Here is a 25,076-nt window from a genome sequence, read left to right on the forward strand (position 1 = left end):
ATGTACTTAATCTTCCATTAGGTTGAATCTGAATCAGAGTAAGGAAAGACCATGAATAAGTTTGTAAAATAAATAACACAATTATGTTTTGCCATGTTTTAACAGTCACACTATCTGTCCTTTGTTCCAGATGGGCATGAGCTAATTCTTCGGGCCACAGAGGACAAAGAGATATGCCATTTTGGTGCATTTGCTGAAACGACTGATCGTGTTGTTTTTATGGACTGATTATTATTGCAGCTTTGACCATCATCCCTATGAAAGATGATACGATTGTACTCACTTGTTGCAGAGATGTGGGAACTCTGACATCTTAAAAACACGAGCAGTTAGAAAACCTTCAGAGCCAGGTTTGCCAGGCGAATTTGCCTGTTTTTACTGAAGGATAATTATATGTAATATAAGTTCCCTAAGTCCTTACTTTGGTAAGTTAAATACCTTCAGAACCGATAGAGACAATGGCCAAAAGTACTAAAGTACGTGCCAGGTTATACTAAACTGGAATTATCTTTTCACACAATTATTCTGGTGTTATGTGAGCTTATTTGTGAGGCTTTCGGGTGCTGGAGGACAACCTGGAGCTGAGGGCTTCTCTACATTTTTGGCAATGATAAGAACAACCACATGGAGTTTCACTGTGCGACACTTTATAAAGAGAAAAAAACTTGACTTTAAGACCTGAAGCTCTGCCAATTGCCTCTCTGTTCCTGTAATAGTTTAGTAGAAGACTATGTGTATTCTTTGAAATTGTGTGACCTTCTGTGACTCTTTGGCACTCCCTTTGGTTAATGGCAGCTTCATATGCGAGTGAGCGGCCCCCTCTGGGGCTCCTCCCAAAATGGGGTTATTGGCTTCCAGAGAAGCCCAGAGCTGCCCAGGAGTGAGTAAGAGCAAACGTCAATGTTGGACATGATCCCTCCCGAAACAGCAGGAGGGACCAAAGGATTTGTGGGGAAGGGGATATGGGGAGAACAGAGTGAGCAATGGATAGATCTCTCCAAACTAACAACACTGTTTTGATTTCAGTGGGTTATCATGGTGTGGTTATTGGTCTTGGGTATATTTCCCCTGCAGAGCCATAAACAATGGTCCTGATTGATGTACTGTGTAATGAGGTCTGCACTGGCTTTAAAAGGCCTTTTTTTTTTATAATCAAAAGAAACACACAATTGTCTTACAGCGCCACTTATCTGCCTGATGGTTCTAATTTAGAGTTTATGAACTCCCTATAATCTGATTAGGGAGACACTACAGGGAGTTAAGCAAGTTTGAGCAGATCAGAGCTACTACACATATTCAAAAACATTGTGCTATATAAAGAAAAGAAGAAACAGGAAACATATGGCTGAAAAGTTCTAGCCTGCACCGCCGACTGCCCTCCTACCTATGTCCTGTTGTGCCTGCCAATTGTCGAATCAACAAGTTGAAATTGAGTTGTGTTAAGCGGACAGCTGCCCCGCTCCATGAGAACATGAGCCCACTGGAAGTGAGTAAACCTCCAGAGAGAAAGAACTGCCCATTAAGACATTTTCTGGAAATGACCGGATCTATTTTTCCTCCACTCTCATTACTACTGACACAGAACTGAGGCGCTAATTATCTTTGTTGGCAGTGAACACACATGAGCTGCTCTTCACAGCCGAGGTCTAGCTCAGTTTTAACTAACAGCATGTTGTCTGCAGAGACACGGATAGGTGGATGTGTAAATGCATGTACAGGTAAGAGCGACATTTCCCTATTTTTCTTTGCAACTGTATGACTCACTTTCTCTTTTTTTCTGTCAGATAAGCAGCTGGATGGGTCTTTGGGTTAGTGCCGGGATTAACTGGCCTCTAACCTTGTCAGCAGCCCAGCAGCCCACTGGAAACCCACCACAGAGCAAATGCATGCATGCATAAACATCCAACGATGGTGGGAACCCTCACACACAACGTGATCTAAACTGATGACTATAAAAATGATGGATGGTAGGATGTGACTGACATGTTACTGCCACACCACTTTGGGCGCTGACATGTTGACAAATGTCACACACAAAACTAGACTGCAAATGAAGGAATTAGTCGTCAAAGGGTGAATTTAATGACAGCAGCAGAGAATGTGGAAAATAAATTTGCAACCGCACATTTAGTTTTTCAGCTAGCAAACACAGCGCACAACACAGTGGCTTTGAAATGTATGTCCTGGAAAAGTTGAAGAGGAGCACTGCAGAAAAAGACACAATCTCTTAACTATTTTAGACTGCTTTTAGTCATTGAACTATTCCGTTTTTTTTGTGGTTGTTGTTGTTTTAACATGTAACTTTACTGAGACATCGTGATTTAAAAGTCTTCCAAAATATGAAAGCAATAATCTGAGCAAGAAAAAAACCTGTAAAAGGGCCAGTCCACTCCATTCAGTAACACTGTTGATGCATGCTTAGTATAATAGATTCAACTGTGATTTAGTTACTGCTCAATTCTTACTGTACTTTAAATAAAATGATGGACTTTTCATGAATGAGGAAATTAAAAAAAGCATGACCCTTCTGCTGATTACAAAGTAAACATTTCTTGTCACCATACAGTTTTAAGAGCGCAAAGCAGATGTGTGCTTTTAATGACTTTCATTTACAGAATCATCTCTGTTCTTTTTCATAGGCACAAAAAAACACCAGTAGGGGGAAACTAAATAAAAGGAAGTGCTGAGTCTGTAAGAGAAGAGTAAAAACAATATACAACAATACAAGTCCAGGCAAACTAGTTGCTCACCTGAAGGGAGGAAAATCAATCTTTCAATATTTCAGCATGCAAATCCCATCATTAAAAACATGTTTTACTGAGTCTTAAAGGGTTCAACATTGGTATTGAATTCTGATGAATTGCAGCTAAACAGGTGTGTAAGTCTTTGTCCTCCCTACACATTAGTGAGACACTGTGTGAGCTGATTTCCATTATTCTCTATCTGACATCTGACTCACCTTTGTTTGGTTGGGCGGGACAGCTGCATGTTTTCTGCTCTTGCTGAGTCTTACTGTGCTTATAATATACAATACTATTGTGTCAGTAATTTATACTTCTTTCTATAAGTGTAAATGCTTATAAGGTTTGATAGTGTATACATGTTGTATGTGTGTGTGTGTGTGTGTGTGTGTGTGTGTGTGTGTGTGTGTGTGTGTGTGTGTGTGTGTGTGTGTGAGAGAGAGAGAGAGAGAGAGAGATAGACAGAGGGGCAGAGCAAGCCAGAAATCTTCTCAGACAGGAATAGCTTGATGGGACAACCCAGCATGAGGTCTTGGCCAAGAGAAACACACAGCGAGCCAGCAAGTGAACACATGTCCTCCATTTCCCTAGGCGGTGACAAGTTTACTCCATTACCACTCCGTCCACTTTCCTACTGCAATTGTCTGAAGGGATTAACAAGACATTCGGGGCACACGTTTGTAGAACAACTGCCTCAAATTCAACAACTAGAAAGTGCTGTCACGTCACTAAAATGGTAACGGGTGGCGGACAATTAAAGTCCTTAACTTGTACAGATTTAAAGCTGGTCATGAAAGCTGTGGAGTTGCATTTTACATTACAACTTAAAGTAAAAAAAAAATTATTGATTATACATAGTGATTCAGCTGAACAACAGCTTGGCAGACATTGCAGAACGCTGTGCAGAACATCGACCTTACATTTCTGCACAATGTATTATGGCACAAACGATTGAGTTGCGTTTTTCTAAATGTCTTTTACAATTCAGTTCGCACTGGCAAGAATGTTGTGGTGTTGGCCAAAACACACACAGACTAAATGGCTCCATACAGTTAAAGCAATTGACATCGGTTGCACCCACTGACTTATTTGAGTTAGTTTTAGTTTATTTTTCAACATTTGGCAGGAGAGAACTATTTAGATTCTTTTGATTTCGTTGCCTATAGGTTGAAGATTTGAAGCTTTCACTGAAATGGCAACTGGATTGTTAGCAGATGAAGTTGCTTTAATTTTGATATGATTCCAGCTGCATGGTTTGACAATCCATAGTAAACAATCTAGAATCAATGTGAGGTAAACTCTTTGATTAGGAAGGCTTCTGAGAATTAAAAAAATAAATGTATGTGTATCAAATCTTTGGTCATTGTTGGCAAATTCCCTTTTTTTTCACTTACATGTACCAACACGGTTTTGTATTTGTTGGCAATATGTATACACGTCTTTGTACTGTTTCTGCCCTTTTCATATGTGACCCTGAATGTGTTTGTGTAAAAGAAGTTCACCATTTCACGGTAAGTGTGACTCACAGTTAATATCAATATTTAATATCCTGTTACAGCATGTTGAATAAAGAAACAGCAATTCATGTTGTATCTTTGTCGACCTCTTTTCTGCACCACAAAATCAAACGTGGTATTCGGAAAATGTAATTAGCTGAAGTCAATGTAGAGTATGACATTTCTTGATTATTCACACAGTATAAACACCCAAATAACGTGACTATAGAGTGGGAAGTAAAGGTGTTTTTACAAGACTTTCTTCAACACTCTCCTCACTAGTTCTACTCATGTGACTTTAGTCTTTTATTCCAGTAAAATGCTGTTTAAAATAAAATATATTGGGATTCATCTTAAAGCAGTGATTGAGTGTATCACCACTAACACAAACATGACTCCATATAAATGATAATGTTACAGGATGTGCAAATAAGCAACCGTTTGCTAACCATTCTGGTTGAAAGTCAGTATTGTGTTCACAGTTGCAAGTTTACATTTACACACATCAGCATAAGCAGAATAAGATGAAAGATACATTATTAATGACCAGCAGTGGAATGTAACAAAGCATTTTTACTTTGTTATTGTACTTAAGTAATTTGTTTACGTATCTGTACTTTACTTAAGTAAAAATAATAGTGCATACTTTTTACTTTTGCTCCATTATATTTTGCAGCTATTATCTATACTTTAACTCCACTACATTTCTAGAAAATGTGTCGTTATTTGTCACATTTTATGAACACAGTTTCGCCAAAATATTGCATATATTATTGCAAATAATATAACATGTTTGATTTCAAAGGCCCCAAGAATGACTCCTGGAAGTTTCAATGCCTTTCTTGTCTACCTCAAAAAAGGAGTCGCTCGCTTTGCAGATAATCCCTGGTAAATAATTTGTCATCCGCAGAATTGTAAGATAGAGTGTGAAAAGTATTACAATAAGTACACCAGCCTTTCTAATAAACAAATGTTGTTGCTTCTAATTATTACTAGTAGTGACTTCTGTAGAGGCATAAGTATTACCAATAGCTATATCCGCATTCTTTGTTAAAATGATACAGCCCTAGATATTGAGAGACAACACATTGCATGCCATTGAGTACTTTTACTTTTAATACTTAAAGTAAATCTAAAAGAAAGTACTTTTTACTTTTACTTAGGTAAGAATGTTGATGTCATACTTTTACTTTTATTTTCCTGTATACTTGTACTTTTACTTAAGTACTAAACGTCAGTACTTCCTCCACCACTGTTAATGACCAACAACGCTTAGCAAAGAAAACGTGCACGCATGGCAGTGAAGGCTGTGTTAAAAACACATTGCTATACTTTTTTTATCAGGCAACACATAGTTAATGAGAAGGTCATATAGGGAGAACTCTGAGGAATGATAAACCTGGTAGGAACTGCAATGCCTGTCAAACATCCAAGCAGCTGGAGATTTGTGTTTCCTCTGTCTGTCTGCCGCAGACATGTAGGTCAGAGCTCATTGTGAGAAGGATCTACAGCTGCCCGCGGCTGCTGGGAACACGCTGCTGCCCACCCAAACTTCATAACTCTCTGGGAAATCACTGCTTTGACCCGCTACTCATAACATTATTGCTTTCATGTCTTGTCCAAGAATACTGCTGAGCTGCTGATTTAATGCTCTGATAGGGAATGTAAAGGAGGTTTGGGCAGTATTGTTGAAATACAGTTACGGTGTTATATGTATATATTATTATGAAATATGGTTACCTAATATGACGAGTTGTACATTTCCATATATAACAGAAGCAAGCCAAATGTTATTCTCGTCTGTGTTTGAGTCTAGTCTTTTTTTTCAAATAAAGAGGATTTACTCCAACATGTAATTCCTGTATATGCCTTTGGTTTAGGTTGTTAGTGTCAATGTTAACCTAATACTCTAAATCAATGTGAGACGAAATTCTGCTATAAATGTCCTGAGAGTCAATGTGGTAGAAAGGAAAATTAATCATGCAACCACTGTCAAAACCAGAGGGAGCCAAGTCTTACGTTACCAAACATCAATTCAGTTTTATGGTTTGATAATATTTTATTTCCCTGGTTGATAGCAATGTTTAAGCCAAATTGCTGGCATAAGTTTGGCATTGGTGTCACCTTCTAACTCTTTTAAATCCAATGGTGAATACTCCTTCAAAGAGAAGTGCGAAAATGATGGAACGACTCTCATGCAAGCATGCATCACTTTAGCCTGTCCACACATGCATATTCAAACACACACACATGAATCACACTTCCATTCATTGTCTACTGTGGAAAGAGTGCTTCATTATTTGGAAATTGAGGGGTTTTACTGGCGTAAACAATGAATTACCTTATTCACTGGTGGGAAAGAAACGCAGGAACTGGAGAATGGAAAGAGCTTTCAATGAGAGCTCCCAGATTATGATAGAATTTTAAGGGTAAATGAGCAGATTATATCTTAATTTCTGATTCGAGTGTTACATACCAAGATTCACATATAGTTTGAATGACCTACAGATGTTGGTCTCTGCTTTTATTCAGGCATGGCATCTTTCGGAGATTATGAAAATAAAGACAATGTCAGCCTCAAAATTGCCGGATCCTTAATCATTTCAAAGCTATTCAAGCGTTGCGAACTAACTAATACATTTACGTAAATGCTGTAGAGGTTTTATACTCCTATCAGTTTATTGTATCCAGTATGTATGTAATCGTGTTTGATAATTTAATGCTAGACATTTACTCGTTAGTCAATTTACAGAACCAGACTGTGTCACCAGATACAGTAAATTCACATAAAATAGGCCAAAACAATATTAACATAGTTTATTTAGAATAAGCTGTCAATTAACAATGCTGAGGTAAACTGACATCCCATTAGTTTATGTGTGAAACCACTGAGCAACACCTCCCCTCAATTTTTGTTGTCTGTTTTTTTGTCATTTTGGGTTGAAAAATCTCCTTTCAATAATACTGAATGATTTAAGGTAATTTTCAAGAACTAAAAAGGGAAGTCTAATGATGCAAAGATACAATTTCTCTCCATACTGATTCTAATCCCTGAACTCGAGGTATCTGCAAACTGAACTGAAACTATTGCTTTTTCCACAAGGTAAAAATGTGTCTGACATTCATCAGCGTGTGATTTAATAAATATAACTGATAGTGGAAACACTGAATTGTATAATGATAAGATTTAAAATCCCGCTGAGATTATAAATCTCTTTTAGATAAAAAAAAAAGAAAAAAGAAAATAAAACGCTGAGAGCAGACTGAAAAATAACCACTGGATTGCATCAATCGAAGAAAGTTCACTCCATGTTAGGGAAAGTATTCAAGATGTGACTATACTGAGGTGATGTGAACAAGATGACTGAGGAATGTCTTATAGCTCATAACATGTCTGTAAGTAATAGTATCAAGAGGACGCATGTGTCCAGTCAGGAAATCTCAGTTGGCCTCCTCTGCTCCGGTCTGGTTTTAGGGGCTGCCATGTTTTGCACACTTGTCTTGCATGACCTTGCCGAGTGGGATCCAGCAACAAGATGAAGTGAGTGACAGGAAGAATGCAAAAACCTAATGCACCCGAGAGGAACAATAAGAATATCCAAACCATTTTTCTAACTTAAAGTGAAAAGCAAGATGCTTTTGTGCCATTTGTTGCATAAGCTTCTATTTTGTGGTGCTCTACTTATCCCCTCCAAAGGATACATTTCTCTTGTTTTGATTGCTCCAGCCACAGAGATCAAGGTCAGGTACAAATCAATGCTGGAGAGAGACACTTTATTGTGTCAGGACAGTTCGGCAGCATGGAGGATTTCTGTCACTATGAATGTAGGTTTTTGCAAAGCCACAACTCCACAAAACCTTTTTAAAAAAAGGCAACACTGATTGATTGATTGGCTCTGCATTGCTACTGGGAGCAAAAATCCACATTTGAGAGAGGAATTTCTATTATGTAAAATGGAACAAAGAAATTATAATTCGTTAAGAAAACCATTGATAAGTTAAACAGTAATGTCATTAATTTCCCCCAGAGCGCTGGTGTTGCAACTTCACGAAATCACAATAAGCTAAAGTTAGGGCTTTTACAATTGTTTGGAAGTAAATCAACCTGCTTCTTCTCCGTTTGAAACCTAAATGGTCTGCACTTGTGCCGCGCTTTTCTGGTCTTCTGACCATTCACAACTTTGAAACTCCATGTCATAATTGCCCCATTCCCCCCATTCGTACACTAATGGGAGGAGCTACCATACAAGGTGCAACCAGCCCATCAGGACCTAGCGACTAGCGGACCCGGGGATCGAATCTTAGATCCTCCGATTGAAGGACGACCCTGCTCTACCACTTACCACAGCTATCCACCTAATTAATTGTTTTCACAATTGTTATGTTGTTTACAGTTTAAAAAAAAAGCATCCTGCAGAGCGCAGTCAGCAAGACTTGATGTTGCTGTGGCGCAGTGTGAAAATTAATTATTAGGAGTAATTATAATACTGCTGATAGTGCAGTATGCACACACACAGACACACACACACACACACACACACACACACACACACACACACACACACACACACACACACACACACACACACACACACACACACACACACACACACACTTGTTTTACTTTGTCATTTGAACTCAATGACACTCTATTAACATTCCACCTCTTTCTTTCTTTCTCTTAGCTTTGCCAAACCGAAATCTGCTGGGGTTTGTGTTTCAGAGGGGGCTGGCTCAGACATGAATGTAACCTGCAGGCATCTGTGTGTGTTTAGTTTTATGACAGTGGACCTCTCTCTCTCTCTTTTATAGTCACGCTTGTGACAGAGGAGCAATAGAAAGCATCCTGACTGCAAACATTGCAAACGTGCATTGGATGTGCACAGCTCAGGACAGGACGGCTCCACAGTGGGTGATTAAAACCACCCTGAACATCATTGGTAGCCATCTACTAAGCACTGGTAAGAAAAGGAGCCAGAGGAGAGCCGTGAGAATACCTGAAAAACACTGCTCACCCCAGCAACAGCCTATCGCGTCTGGCAAGAGATACAAGTAGCAGCTGCTGTACCACCAGACTTCAAAGCAGCTTCTTTTGTCAGGCTGTGAGACTTCTGCATTAAAAACAAATGATTTTCTTGTCCAAAATTGAACTACCAACTGCATTTTTGTTGCAACCCTGTTGTGCAACCTGTACAATGACATTAATGTACCTTGCAACCCGTGGTTGACTTTGCACAGGGTGGATACCCTATTACACAACAGCAATGGAATTTTGATTATACATGAAAAGCGCCATTTATAGGCACTGAAAAAGAAGAGAAAACTTCAGCTTTGAGCAATTAAAAACAAACAATGAGTAGTTAGCTGATCAATTAAACAAAACCAGAAGAGTTGCTGTGTTGAGTGTGTGTGAATGTGTGTCTCACATCTGTTTACTTTGTGTGTGGCACACTACATCAAACAGTGAAATCATGCTGTAGTAATGAAAAAGCTCTGTTTGCACAATAAATAAACCTTGGATCCCTCAAATACACTTTACCTCCGCTGTCACATAGCCTCACTGGCCAAAAATGTCATGCCCGTAGCCACATACCAGTTTTAACACAACCCAGTGTGACGGGGATATAGTATGATTTCTGTCAATGTGCATATTTGCTCATGAAGCTCATATAATTTTCAGTGTTTGTGTGTTCAATCCTAGTATGATGCAGCGCTCACCAGCGTGAACGTACTGAATGATTTGTGGTTTATCGAGATGGAATTTTGAAATGGGACGTCATGTTCCAACATGGATTATAACGACACAACAATTGAAAGTGTAAATTAACTCAATGTACATCTAATGGTGTTTATCCATGTGTAGCAGTTGTGTACTCTATCTTTTGCGTTGTGTAATTTTTTAGTAAAGTAAAGCACACTTGGAGTTGTATTGGCTTCACCAGCCGTTTATTCCCCAGTAGATTCGTGACTTGGAGATGACACGATGGTAATGGCCACAGAGAAAACGTGTTGCAGACTGTAGAACACATGGACATTTCAACTTAACATACCTGGCAAAACAACAAAAACACATCAGCTTCTCATAGCCCACCTCGTGGTCATAGCTCTGGTACTAACAAAGGAAACAAAGATCATCTTTAAACACAGCCTAGAATAATACATTATATGAACAAATATACACTTATTTAGCTAGCACAACAGAGCTCAATACAGATCCACCTACCACAGAGAAAACGTGTTGCAGACTGGACAGAGCACACAGGGTACACCGCTCAAGTACGCAGGGGCCCGGAAGGGGCGGGGCTCTAATGTCTCACAGCACGTTAGTTTCCGTGCCTGACTGACAACACATTATAGGAAAGGCAAGTGATGACAAGTGGAATCCTTAACTTCGTTACACATGCCAATTGCACCCCTTAAGTTTCTTTGCATAAATCATCTTTGCATGATATTGGAGAATCCCCGGACCTTGGTGTTGACAGCGGTAGAAAGTAGTTCCAATGGACACTGCCTAAACAATGAGGTGCCTCTCTTTGTCCTGACTAAGACATGTTACAATGCTCTCAGCTCCAAAAAAAGTGAGACAATATTGTATGCTTTTGTGACTGTAGGGAAATTACTGTTTTAATCAACCTGTAGTACATGATTGTAACAACATTATCTTTTAATTAGTTACCTTTTATCTGGATATTTGTGAGCACTGAAATCATAGTGTTGGTGCATATTAAACCGTACCTATATTTAGGTGTTCTTCTAAGAAATAGGACCCTTCACCAAATCATCCACACTGTCTTAAGCTCAATATGTGAATCATTTAAAAGTCATCACTTTCCCCTCTGCGGTACGTTTTAAGAGGATATTCTTACCACTATGGCTTGTGTCAGCTTTGTATAACTGTGCTTTTAAACTGAATACTTAATCAGTAAGGTGAAAGCTGAGAATATAACATCAGACCTGGCCCCATGCTTTGGTTGTTCTCCAGATGTAGACTTATGGTTTTGCTTCTGCTTCATCATTCAACATGAATGAGTAATGATGCTAAGCGGGCCCAGCAGCTGAAGTCTGGCCCGGGCCAGTGGGTTCTGGTCGTTTGTGCTATGGCCCCATGCCTTACATAACCATCCACAAATGTATCCAATGGCAGTCGATCTTAAAACGCAAAACAGACATAAACAAGAAAAGGCATGAGGAAGGTAGCCAACAATTGCCCAACAGTTTCTCAAGAACGGAAGAAGAAAACCAAGAAAGTAATTCTGGGATATTAGCCGTTACATTACATTATTATTAATCATCACAATGGAGTGTTTTTACTTAGATGTGATGCTCGAATGCTTCTAAATTTCATAGGATAATCACCAGAGAGTAGTGGTCGCCCCCACCAGCTACAATTAAAACCACAGATTTTGTGCATTGTGTTTTGCATATTGTTACTTCACTTTGACACTTGACTGTCACTATGTAGAACGATGTATATGTGCAACGTTTTGACACTCAATTTCACCTTATCTGTTGAAGAGGGAAAGTTTATTATGTGTGAGCAGTTTTTGTGACGTCCTGTATGCAATTTACGCAAGTCAAGTGTGATGTGGAACCTGGATGTAAATATTGTACACGTTGTACCTTAAGATGTAGGATTATTCCCTCAACCCCTAAAGGAATATTTCAGTTTCTGAGAAAAATCCATAATCACCCGATTTTGGGAAAGTACATTTTCACTGGACAACGAAATCATTTCATTAACAAACACTGCTCTTTCCATTGCTCAAAAATATTCTCAATCCAGGTCCCACAACATAGAAAATAAGCTGTCGCTGCTTCTAATAACACAGGGGTTTCCTGGTAATACAAATATGTCTTTCATCACAGCAGAGGTGTGTGTGTGTGCGCGTGTGTGTGTGTGTGTGTGTATGTGCCAGAGTTAGATTGACAGCTACAGGGTGCAGTGATGACAAGGGTGAAGGTGGTGTATTAAAGCACCGACCAGTGTACATAAATAATAGATCGAGGTAGGAAATTTGTTGCTTTTGGTATCATCACACAGGATGGTGCTGAGTGTGGGTGTGGGTTTAAGTTGATGCTGCTTTTCAGAGTGTGGAGAGTGCCAGGATTTGGATGTTCAGCATATGTGTCAGATGTTTCAAAAATAATCCTCTAGAGTCACCTAAAGTGCTGTCAATCCGTCACTTTCACTGCAGCCCCAACATTGATGAGGTTTAATTGGGAATGCCTAACCTTAAAATCAATCAACAAAACTGTCAAGTAGACAGGATGCTGACATAATAGAGAATGAGGATGAGTCAGAATAGACAGAACAAGGGAAGGGTTGTGCATTAGTGTTTGTGTGCATCTGTTCAATGACATCACTGGCGATGCCTGTTGGAATGCAGTGTCGATGTCTGATTATTCTGACATGGAAAATATACCAGAAACGGCAGATCAGATGGATGTCATGCTTTTTACAGTCTGTTGGCAGATATTCAGACTGACTGACCACATTAACTGGCCAAAGTAATTTGATAGATTGCTAGAAACCTCAATGGATTCCCACATTAATCAAGACCACAGCATAGAACAACGGGTCTGTTTTCTGTCTGACTCATTTTGAAGATAATGTACTTGTTTTTGTTGAAGACAAACAATAAAGAGCAACAAGTTGTTGAAATAAACAACCAGAGCTTAACACAGCCTCCGAGAGCGTCCAGACTTGGTGTGTGAGGATAAAAACTTTCACTCAGAAACTGCTTATTTGTTATCACCAAAAGGACATTTATTGACAATGGAAAGAGAAGAGTGCTGCAAAAGAACTCTGATCCCTTATTAGTTATGTTGATGGAAGTTGTTTTAAGTTGAGTAAGAGTACTTGAACTTACTGTGGATAAGATAAGGTGGCACATCCTCAGTCTGGTCTGTGTCAAGGAAAAAGTCTGACGTGTCAATCACAGCCTATAAAACAGTACTTCCCCTCTGGATGTATAGCTCACTCCTTTGTTGATAAGTTCACTTACATTGAACCTCAATGCCACATTTTTTCTTCTAAAAAACTGCGGGTCAAAAAAGAAGACAAAAAAGCCAGCTGTATTAGACTCAACATAAACTTTGTTGACTATGAGTGAATGGATGTAGACATGATTTTGGAATTTATCTTTCTTTGCTTTTCCTTAGTGATTTACAATAAAAGATGGTCACACGTTTGACCATGTGTGGTTGAAATAAACACTGGCATGAATGAATGCACCACTGCTTGTACACATACACAGAGGAAGGCAGGGAGGCGTGTAATACTCTATATTGCTCTTCTAACTGTTCTTTTACATCAAAACAAATATGTTATGATATTACTAAAAGTTTTTTCCAAATGTGCAAAGCTTCCTTGACTTCTCTTGCTGTTTTTAAAGTAAGGATAAGACCAGGATAACATAATATTGTAAATATATAGAGATAATGTAGATTCCAGGTTTGATCGATTGAAATTGATTATGTGGATCCAGACTAACTTCATACCCAACAAAAAATTGCATTGGTTTCTATTTCTGTAGTGTGGGAGTTTGTGTGGACTGTCTGGAAAACAATTTGACAATGAATACATTGATATCTTTTTGCATATTTTATTTGATGCATTGGGTCTTTGGTTACAGGGGAGTTAGAGAACTCGTAGGAGGGAGTTGAGACTCCTTTTGAGTGGGAGACAGTTTTTTGGCTGTGGTCTGGGTCTGGAAAGTTTAAAAGCATTGGACTGGTGTCCAGGTTATGATACTATAAGGACAACACAGGGTGGGAGAAACAGGACTGAGTGTGGGCTCTGGGGATGTAATTACAGCTTAAAGTGATCCTGAGGAGGATTTTAAGGTGGGCGGGTACAGAGCATAAAGGTAGTGTACTAAATGTTTCTCAGATCAGCTCTGTGTTAAACTACTCAGCAGTTCATCTGTCTAGTATTGAGAGAGAGGCTTTTCTGGAAAATTACTATAACAAAACGTCTACATAGCAGCTGTGAGGCAAACGTTCCAACAATGACAATACTAAGAGGATAGTATTATTATCAGCATGTATAATGTTTATACCATGATCACCAGCTTAGTTTATTATGTTAGCACGGTCACATTTGCTAAACACAGGAGAGCTAAGGCTGATGGGAATGTCCATATATATATATATATATATATATATATATATATATATATATATATATATATATATATATATATATATATATATATATATATATATATATTGGTTATTTAAAAGAAAAACTTTAAGTATTTATTTTAATTCTGTCCAGGTAGTGGTGCTTGATTAAAAATCAGGGGTTAACAAAGTGACCCAAAATAAAATGTTGTGTAATGAAATTCATCCTGTCGGACACTTATTGAATGTTTTTAGCAAATTTCTTCTTAAAATCACAACTATCAACCTCATGGGGGCTTCTTTAAATGTATTTCAGTCATATTAACTCTCCAGGTGAGTCAAGTCACTTAGTCCCTACTTACATGAATTGACATATGTTGATAAACAATTAGTTTATTTCACTTTTTAAAACACCACAATTTAAGAAAGCCCATGCTTTGATGCCTATAGAGTGGGGTTGTGGTGGCGGTTTTGCTGTGTGTGTGTGGTGATGTCATGAATAGATTTCTGCACTGCTTACATCACGCTGTGACCTTAACCTTTCCACTGTTTATAGATATTTACAAAAGACTCTCCAGTATAAACGTTAAACCAAGGGAAGTTTCAAAGATCTTTGAAACAGGTGTGACTGAACTATTCAATGCTCTGCATGAGGTCCTCCTGCCTAAACACACATGCCTGTTTCATGCAAAACACATTTCACTTAAACTTTGGATTTTGTAAACTGACCTGCGCCTCTGGTGCCTTCTTTCTCATACACAACATACATTATTTTTTGCTGGTTAATGGGTTTTATAGATTCCCAAGACACAAAGCCTTAAGGGTTGTTTGGACTGTGTCCTAAATGGTTATTTATGGAGCTATAAATGAGTCTCTCTGTGTATGTTACATACAGTAAACAAAACACAATCAGTCTTTCTTCAGACTGGAAGCACAGGAAATGGATATCAGGTATCCCTCTGCCTCTTTTGCATGCTCAACCCAGTGCATGCCCTCTCACATACTCTGGGTTGAACTCTGAACCGTTCAGAGTTTATGTCATAACAAACACATTCAGATAGCTAATGCAGCACATTTAAGTCCCATAAATATAATATTGGCAAATGGTGTGAGGCGTAAGGACAGCTTCACAAGGATCCATGTCCTCAAGCAGTGGGAAATTGCAGAATGCACAGCAATCAGTAGTGCAACAACCTATGTGGCTTACTGTTGTGTAATGTAAAGTTCAGGGTTTGATCTGGTCTGACAGCTGGAGCGCTGCAGAGTTTCAAATTTGGCCTTCGGTATTTTCTAAAAGTTAAGTGATTAAACAAAGTTTCAACAAAGCGGAATTTTACCAGGTAGAGAAAAAGTGATTCCCATGTGGAATGACTCACTGCGGACATGCCTTTTCCTCTTCCTGCGTTGCTCTTTGTTAGCCGGCAAGTGTTGGCCTCAAAGGTCAATGTTGTCTGTTAAGATTAAGGTACAAAATAACAACCTGCAGATTCCTTTTCTTACAATAAGCCTGTTGTTTTCTAAGACTGAACGTTTAACTCCTGCCACACACAGAGACATACATACATCACACATTATGTGAAGTATGTTTGTCTGCTAAGGAGGGAAAACGCAGGATCTGTGGAAACCAATATTTGTGTCATGGTTAAACGTAAATGACTGTTTTATAGATTGTGGTAATTCATATGAACACTATTAATTCATTGCTGCCTATATTTAACACTCTCAAGTAAGAGATCTGGACTCCCCAGAGGAAAGTTAAGGACCCAAAGAACTACCGTCCAACTAGCTTCTTAGAACAATAAAGAACCCAGTTGGATTACAAGAATCCGATATCAGAAATTGGAAAAAATAAAATATCACTGCTCAATCATCCCAATCATCATTAGTGTTTGTTTTCCTGCAATTGAACTTGTGTATGTGTGTCAGAGGCACGTGTGCATCTGAACAAGTGTATGTGGGTCACACGCACATGTGCATTTTAATGTGTGTATGTGTGTCACATGCACGAGTGAATTTGAATGCCGTCTCCTAAGAGCTTTTAGTTCGACAGTGACGTTTTCCATCTCTCGAATGGAAGACAGGTTGAGTATTAAGGGTGGAAAATAATCACTGTATTCACACGTGCTTGCAACTTTGCGTTTGTGAGCACACGTGCAGAGGCCGGCAAGGGTTCGCTCGCTGACTTATGTCATGAAGATGGTGAAATAGTATGAAATCATAAACCTTGAGGAGTTTTTGATCTCTCCCAGATGATTGAACTGACCTAGTGCAGAAAACAAAGTAAAGGCGTTATAGCATTGTTAAATGCTGGACCTTGTTGAGAATGGAGTTGATGTTATGCATTTGCAGATAATGTTAATAGCTGCTGCTTGAACACTCAGGTGTTTATTCATCTTTTGATTATTCATTTTTTCTTTGGATTTCTGCATTTAAAACACATTTAAGACTCATCAGTCAAATATGCTGTTTGTCTGAGGCAGTATTCGGTGATACAAAAAGCAACACAGTTATTGTTTATTTTTAGTAGTTCATTGATAGACTGTAAATTATACTATAGCTACTTATGTACTTTTAAATGATTCAGACGTGAAACAAATTATCAATCAAAAGATGCAATCGATGCTATTTATAGTAAATATTGCAGGTATGGTCTTCTACAGAACAATGTGATGACTATTTGACTTGAAATGGCAATAAAGTATGGCATATTAAGAAGCACACATTAGGTTTTTACTGCGCACCTCATTGTGCTTTTTTTTTCTTTTTTAAATTGTTTGTAAGTTTTCAGTGACAGGTGTAATTATGCCTGTGGTGACCTGGGATGATTCTATGTTGCCTTATGATAAAACAGGCTTGTGTTATCTATAAAGTTAGCATGCAAGATGTAATTGAAAAGAGTACCTAAAAGAAAGAGTGAAAATCAAAGGGAATTTACAAATAAAGCCTGTAGTCAGCTATATATTTTGAATCCGTCCTTTAATTTAAGATGTGTTTAGGAAACTGGAAAAATGAAAGGTCAGTTTTCTTGTGTTTGTGTTTGTATGGTGCTCATGAAAAACAACCTAAGTGATGCACGTGTAACAAAACCAAGGTTAGTCTCGACTGAAAAGAGGTTTTGCTCACAAAGTACGAATAATTAGAATTTCTTTCCTGAGACGCTATCAATCACGACAACACCAGAGCACTTCTCTCCATTTCTTCCTCCAGCAGGTTGGCACATGAAAGAGAAACTTCATCTGGGTTTATCTTGCAGTTGTGTTTGTTTTTTAAGGCTTTCATCTGTCAGCTGCAGGAATCTTTGAAACGCACTGAGATCATCATCATCATCATCTCCACCCCAAGGTAAGTTGAACAGCTCTATTTTAAACAAACACACACACACACACACACACACACACACACACACACACACACACACACACACACACCTGCACACACCTGCACACATAGAACACACACACACACACACACACACACACACACACACACACACACACACACACAGAAGATGTCACCCTAATGGCAGTGATTTGGCAAGTGCATACCTGCTCTCTCTCTCACCCGAAAGATGGAAAAAGCAAACGGGGGAATGTGTGTCTGTTGAACAGAGGGTGACATTGAACAAGGTTCAAGTGTTTTTATTGGGCACATTAAACAGACACTATTTGGTTTTCCAATGGAGTTTCCTGAAATATATTTCCCCACTCATGATAACAGTGATGTTAAATTGTGGATAGTATATTTACTTTGGTTTGTGGTCTTTAAAAGACAAAACCTTGACACCGTTAAAGCTGAGTTTACAATGTTTCATGACACCATCTGTGCTTTTTCTTTCAGCCGCCACATTCCTGAGGACATAGAGGACACATCCAATCATAACAAACAAACCTAAAGAGACGGTTACTTAATATGCTAATCTTAGTATTAGTAACCCCTGTATTATATATATATATATATATATATATATATATATATATATATATATATATATATATATATATATATATATATATATTATATTACTAAAAGTTGTATCTCAACCACGACACAGGACAACAGAGGGAGAATCATCTCTCCGCAGAACAAGGTCTTCACTATTTTAGTTTTTTTTTGGCCCAAAACAAAGTTGATAAAAAACAGACATGAGCCTATGTTAGAGATGTATGAGTCTTGAGTAATGTTACACAACTCTTTTTAGTCCAACACGCAGGCCAGGCGCCAGGATGAAGTGACTGTGGGGGCTGTTAAAAATTCTGAGGGGGCCTTTTTTCCATGACATAAAATCTATTGGTTTAACCACGCAATAGCCTCATAAGGCTAAACAACAACAACAACATTATGCCACTGTGTAATAATCAAAGACTACGTCTGTCAATCAGACCATTCGCGCGGAAAATTTGCAAAATGCTAAATATTTGACCAATTTATAAAAGATTTATAAAAGTCAAGAGAGGGAGGCCCGTCGAAACAACTATTTGCTTCTCTCTCTCTCTCTCTCTCTCTCTCTCTCTCTCTCTCTCTCTCTCTCTCTCTCTCTCTCTCTCTCTCTCTCTCTCTTACAACCATGGATCACTATTTATCTCCTCTGTTACTGATATGAGAGCACGTGCCTCGGATCAACTGAGTTCAGTTCAGAGACCTACAACCTACATCAACTAGCAGCAGTATTTGGCACAAGTTGTACAAAACAAACCTCAAAAAAGAAATGCAGAAAACAAGTACACGTCTAACTGCTAAAAGCATAATAGCTCATATGAATCTGTAAAACCAATTGATATTTCTCCAGGTACTTTTTTGTCGATATGCATGGTAATCGTGCAGATTATTATTACACAACCCGCTCTAATACTCTAATGAATGAGGTCACAGGTTCTTCTGATGCAAGCGTGCATGAAGGAGAAAAACAGACTTTATAACAACATTTCTGAAAGAAGTAACACAAATAATAAGGACAAAACAAAGAAGAAACCATCACTGTGTATTTTATCTGCAGAACATGCGTGGTCATTGCTTCATATGCACATGTGCCACATTCCAGGAAGTAACTCATTTACAGATGAGGACCAAACATCTCTGAGACTGGAGTTTGATCTCAAAAATATAAGGAATCACTTCGTTGAACAGTCTGCAGGCCAGTAGCATTACTGTTCCTCCTCTTTAACATGGGTAAGTGGATTTCAGGAACATTGTGGTTCCTACCATATTTAGAATAAACAAAAAACTGTTGATTCTCATTTGTTACACCAGAAAAAAAAACTTTAAAAATGTTTTTACCTAATGTAAATCCATATTGTTTAACACAATTCCTCACTTGCTGAAATTAGAGAGGTTTCTTATGTTCATCCTTTTCCTTCTTTTTAGGAACAATGCCATTGCATTGTGTGCGGGGAATATTTGTATTCCTCAGTGCATGCCTGATTTCCTTCACACCACCTTGTGATGGAGGAAACATTCTGGTGTTCCCTGTGGACGGCAGCCACTGGATCAATATGAAGATCCTGCTTGAAGAACTTCATGCCAGGGGACACAGCATCACTGTGATGAGGGCATCCACCAGCTGGTACATCCCAGAGAAGTCTCCGCTCTACACATCCATTACCATGGAAATTAATGAAGGTATAGAGACGTTTTTTGACGTCTACCTACAGGATACTATGAGGGTATGTCATTATAGCTTATGTATTCCCCCCCAAGGACCATGTAGTCATTCAAGAATTTAGATGATCACTTTTTCACCACTTAATAAAAACAAAAATCCTTTTTCAGGCGCAGAGAGAAGGAGCTTCCGCACTTACTTTCTTCAAACTCACCAAGGACTTCCTTTCAATGATTTCTCGGGCTCATAAATTGTGGTGTGATGCCCTCGTTCGAATCTTTGATGATAAACATCTGGTCAAAAGTTTAATGGATGCCCAATATGATCTTGTTCTCACTGACCCAGCTATAGCACCTGGGGTCGTACTAGCCAAGTATCTTAAACTGCCTGTGGTGCTCAATGTTCGCTGGATAACCAGCGGAGAGGGCCACTTTGCAATAGCCCCCTCACCAGTCTCGTATGTCCCAGTGCCAGGATCAGGCTTAACGAACAATATGAATTTCATCCAGAGGGTCAAGAACATGTTTTTCTATGGCATTATACTGTTCCAGCAGAAAGTCATGGTGGGGCCATCCTATGATGCCATCTGTGATAAATACATAGAGGGTGGATGTGACGTCATCTCCCTTCTTCAGGAAGCAGACATTTGGTTGTTCAGGTCAGACTTTGTGTTTGAATTCCCTCGGCCCACAATGCCAAATATCATCTACATTGGAGGCTTCCAGTGCAAACCAGCTCAACCTTTGCCAGCAGACCTGGAGGAGTTTGTTCAGAGTGCTGAGGAGCACGGAGTCATTATCATGACTCTGGGAACTTTGGTGAACGCTTTGCCCAAAGAGGTTGCAGATGAAATCGCCAGCGTCTTTGCCAAGATGCCTCAGAAGGTAACACAAGCTAATTTTTGGACTTTTGCAAAGACATGACAAATGTGCATTTCAAAATGCTATTTGTTTCATCTAGAGAGTCTTACAGGCAGTAATAAATACATTGTTAAATCCATTGCGTTTAAAGGCAATATTAATTATGAAACGGACCGAGGCATTAATACAAATACGTTCTGAAGGGAAAATGTCAAAAAAGCAATTTATAGCCCCTGACAGACAGGAAAATGAATGGATTGATTTATAGAGGAATACATTGTAATTTATAACGGACTGTTTAAATAAAGGACTCTATCTGTGCAACACCTTACACTGCACTAAGCAATGTTCAAGAAGTTACTCACCTTTACCCTTTATAGGGCACTCATTAAAGTATATGGTTTGCACGATAAAGGGCTACAACCGTTATGTCCGACATTACTTTAAATTTGTATTGTTTCAAAGTTCTTTTATTCAAAGTGTCTGTGAGTGTCTTGAAAAGTGCTACTAATATAACATGTATTATTAATAATCATAATAATAATAATAATCCATATTTACATAATTGATAGTCTGGTAAAGACACAGGCTGCAGTAATACCGACACTCTCAGCTGGTGTACAAATATATGCATTAAATTCATAATGATTAAATTTTTTTTTTAGGTGATTTGGAGGCATAAAGGGGAACGCCCCTCCACTTTGGGCAACAACACCCTGATAGTGGAATGGATGCCACAGAAGGACCTCCTGGGACACCCACAGACTAAAGTGTTTGTAGCTCACGGAGGAACTAACGGAGTCCAGGAAGCCATTTACCACGGGGTCCCTGTGCTTGGTATACCCTTGTTCTTTGACCAGTATGACAACCTCCTACGTCTACAGGAGCGAGGGGCCGGAAAGATCATTCAGCTAGGTGATGTTAATGGCCACAGTTTTGAGGAAGGTATTCAAGAAGTGCTCCATCATGACATCTACAGACAGAACATGCAAAGATTGTCCCGTTTGCACAGAGATAAGCCGATGGCACCCATGGATGAGGCCATCTTCTGGTTGGAATATGTGATGCGCCATAAAGGGGCTCCTCATCTGCGGACAGAGGCCTATAAAATGCCCTGGTACTCATACTATTCTTTAGATGTACTGCTACTATTGCTGACCATCGTGACAGTACTGCTGCTCTCTACTTTGGCTATTTTTAGATTCCTGTGCTGCAGAGCTAGAAGGACAACCAAAACCAAAAAGCACTGATTAAGGTCAAATTGGTTTGGAGATATGATGTAATGTTTTCTCTAGCCTGATTTGTCTCAAAAAACACGTCTTACAGTGTCTAATTTGTATCTATATATTATTTATGAAGTAGTAATTAGAATAAGTAAATTGATTTAGCCATAATAAAGATTAAGTTAAAGAGATTTAACTCATCTACTGTTTCAGAATGAACTGTCAAATGTATTTAAAGACAGATTAAGATTTTGGTTGTGAAATACCTACAAATCAGTTGTGATTAAGAGTCATTTTATAGGTACACCTGCTCCCTCTCAATCTGAAATTGAAAAAAAGCCAACAGTGTGTCTGTTCAACAGAGGTGACATTGATCAAAGTTCCACTTATCTTACGTGTTTATATTTGGCACTTTAACTTAAAGGGCCACTACGTGGTTTTACAATGGAGTTCCCCCAAAAGGTAATTCCCCAATCATAATAACAGTCAATCCAGTGATGATTCATTTTGTTAATGAGTTTTACTTTGGACAGTTTTCTTTGTAACAGATAATATAAAATGTGTTTGTCAATTTAACCAAAACTCAACGCCATTTTCTTCTGTCGTTCTTTTACGTTTGTTTATTTACGTCATAGATAATATACTTTGTAAAGGTTTCATTCTCCTCCAGCTGATTTACAAGCCTTCACTTTTAGTAAGCTGGACGATGAAATAGATTGTGTATTGGGGTGTAAAGCCCAATTGAACTGGAATGAACCAATTGCATTTGCCAACATCTGTATGGGGGATCAAAGGCAGGAAATAAGTCATTCCATGTGACACATGTTGCTTCTTTATGAATGTGTTGTGTCCTGCAGGTGGAAAAGCCATTTCATCCATCACAACCCTTTGAAATACACTTCCACCACAGAAGTGTGAATGTTTAGAAAAAAAATCTTCCCCTCCTATATTATGAATCCAACAATTATTAGGTTCCATCAATTTGCAAAGAAATGTTTATTGTTGGAGCACCTGACTGCCAGATGGACACATACTCATGTGGAGATTCATTGTGAAAATGTGGTTTCCACCAACTGAACATGAACATGCTGCTCCAATGTTGTGTAGAGAGATTGATGCCACTTTTAGATATCCTAAACCATGAGAAACTGCTTTTTTTGCGGCAGCGGTTACTTTGTTGTGCAATAACTAGAACAAGAGGCAAGTTAAAGGACCACTCACCCTCTTCAATGTGACCTTAAAGATACTGACTAAACTTGCCCCAACGCGGCTGGAGGCAGAAGATTTTATTGTAATTTAATATCTATTAGAATTATTTTACTTTTTCTATTTAATTAAATAAGGCACATTTGGGGAAAATGTACATATCCCTGTGCAGTCCCTGCTCAGAAAGATGTTAGACATAAATGTAAAGAATAATCGATTGCCTAAGTACACTTATTCACACAACTCACAAAACTGGTTTCATAAATAATGTGGTCATGCATTCGGCAATGCTGTATCAAGACAGAGAGCAAAACTGAAATATGAGCTCTAAACCGAAAGTGGAGGCAACCAAGTCGCTGAATAAACAAACTGCAGGTGAGAAACTTCTCCTCCATCTGCTCTTACACTATGAGTGCATCCTGGTTTCAGCTATTTTCTCATTGAACATGTGTGGGGCTGCAGACCCCTCACTAATGCATGAGTCACACATCCCTGGGTTTCCACATGGTCATTATTCTGTCCAGAGCCGTGCTGAAAAATGGAAATGGTTTGTGCAGACAGTAACAAAAATAAGCCCTCTGATACTGTAATGGCAACTTTTATTTATTTAGACCTACGCTGTTACATAAGATAAGATTACACGACAGACTTTTGTAGGCATGGCTGAGTATGTTTGTGCTTAAATGCTACTTTGATAGTTTACTTTTTTTTTTACATTTCACAGTTAATCATTTTTTAAGTAGTTACTTCATGTACATTTGACAACTAATGATTAACAAAGTCTGTTAAACCTACTGTGTAGCAGGTCGTGTCCGGGTCTACAGGGTGTAATTTCCTCCCTCGATATATCTCGGGAGAGAATAAAATACCAAAATAAAGGAAACACCTGGTAAAATAAAGATCACAAGCTATATCCGCTGATGGAGAGCAGTATCCTGAAATGTCTGCTCAACGCCCTCAGGGGGACAAGTTAAACACTAGTTTACTGGCTATCTAATTCTCATAAAGCATGCAATTTGTAATGGCAGAGGTGTTCATGGCATCTGTCAAGTTATCATAAATGTGTCTCTCAAGAAAAAGTAAATTAATGAATGTTATTCATGAGTGTGGATGATTGTTGTTCCTTAATCTCTTTCTCTATGGAAGATCTTGGGACACTGTAATCAGTGTTTTATCTCAAGAAACAACAATTAGATGATGGGATTTTAAATTTTCTTAGGGGTCTTAAGAAAGACTTGATGTTGCTGGAATGAAGCAATTGCATTTGCCAATTTCTGTATGTGGGATTGTGGGTGGGAGTAATTCCATAATGTTCGATGTTGCTTGAATAAGTGTTGGTGGATTACTGGACACTACTTTTAATGGTAGTGACTCACTTATGTGGACAATCCTCACTCACATTTTACTCACATTAAATTATTTGGTTCCAAGTTTTGGTTTCTTACCTGAGAGCATCTGGGTAAAGAGAGAGAGAGAAAGAGAGATAGTGAGACTGTCACAATAGCAGCTTGTTCAAGTCACAGTGAGTCAGGGCTATGGTGGGCTCAACATGGTCGCAAGTGCTGTTACACTTTTCGAAACTTAACATTTGCTGCAATATTTGTATTTTAGAAATGCAAATCTTGCAAGGGTTAGACGTCTCACATGTGCTTTCTCTGAGCCATGACAGCGCCCTCATGCTACGGACCGTAAACGGCTGCTAGGTGTCGGGACGCTTCTGGGAGGGGAGGATGAGGGAAGGGGGAAGGTGAGCGGGAAGGGAGGAGGTTTTATATTTTGTGTGATATGCAAAATGTTCAAAATAAATAACAATGTTGAAATAGAGGAGT

At 38.7% G+C, this 25,076-nt stretch overlaps 1 protein-coding gene across 1 annotated transcript; it reads left to right on the top strand.

The window, feature by feature from the left end:
• Positions 1–19,728: 19,728 nt before the first annotated feature.
• Positions 19,729–22,068, top strand: ugt5d1 (UDP glucuronosyltransferase 5 family, polypeptide D1). Its single transcript, XM_068600551.1, has 3 exons — positions 19,729–20,022; positions 20,129–20,842; positions 21,484–22,068. Exons 1-3 carry the CDS (start codon positions 19,729–19,731, stop codon positions 22,066–22,068), a joined length of 1,593 nt encoding a protein of 530 aa, XP_068456652.1.
• Positions 22,069–25,076: the final 3,008 nt, after the last annotated feature.

Source organism: Clinocottus analis, unplaced genomic scaffold (genome assembly GCF_023055335.1).
Source record: "Clinocottus analis isolate CAN_PGR_092001 unplaced genomic scaffold, fCliAna1.0.p SCAF_5, whole genome shotgun sequence".
Classification (NCBI taxonomy): Eukaryota; Metazoa; Chordata; class Actinopteri; order Perciformes; family Cottidae; genus Clinocottus; species Clinocottus analis.

What these genes read in the sequence shown, in the direction of transcription:
- ugt5d1 (XM_068600551.1), top strand. Translation starts at nt 19,729, where the DNA reads ATGCCATTGCATTGTGTGCGGGGAATATTTGTATTCCTCAGTGCATGC. An exon ending in ACCTACAGGATACTATGAGG is followed by an intron (nt 20,023 to 20,128) that starts GTATGTCATTAT and finishes ATCCTTTTTCAG; the next exon opens with GCGCAGAGAGAAGGAGCTTC. An exon ending in TTGCCAAGATGCCTCAGAAG is followed by an intron (nt 20,843 to 21,483) that starts GTAACACAAGCT and finishes TTTTTTTTTTAG; the next exon opens with GTGATTTGGAGGCATAAAGG.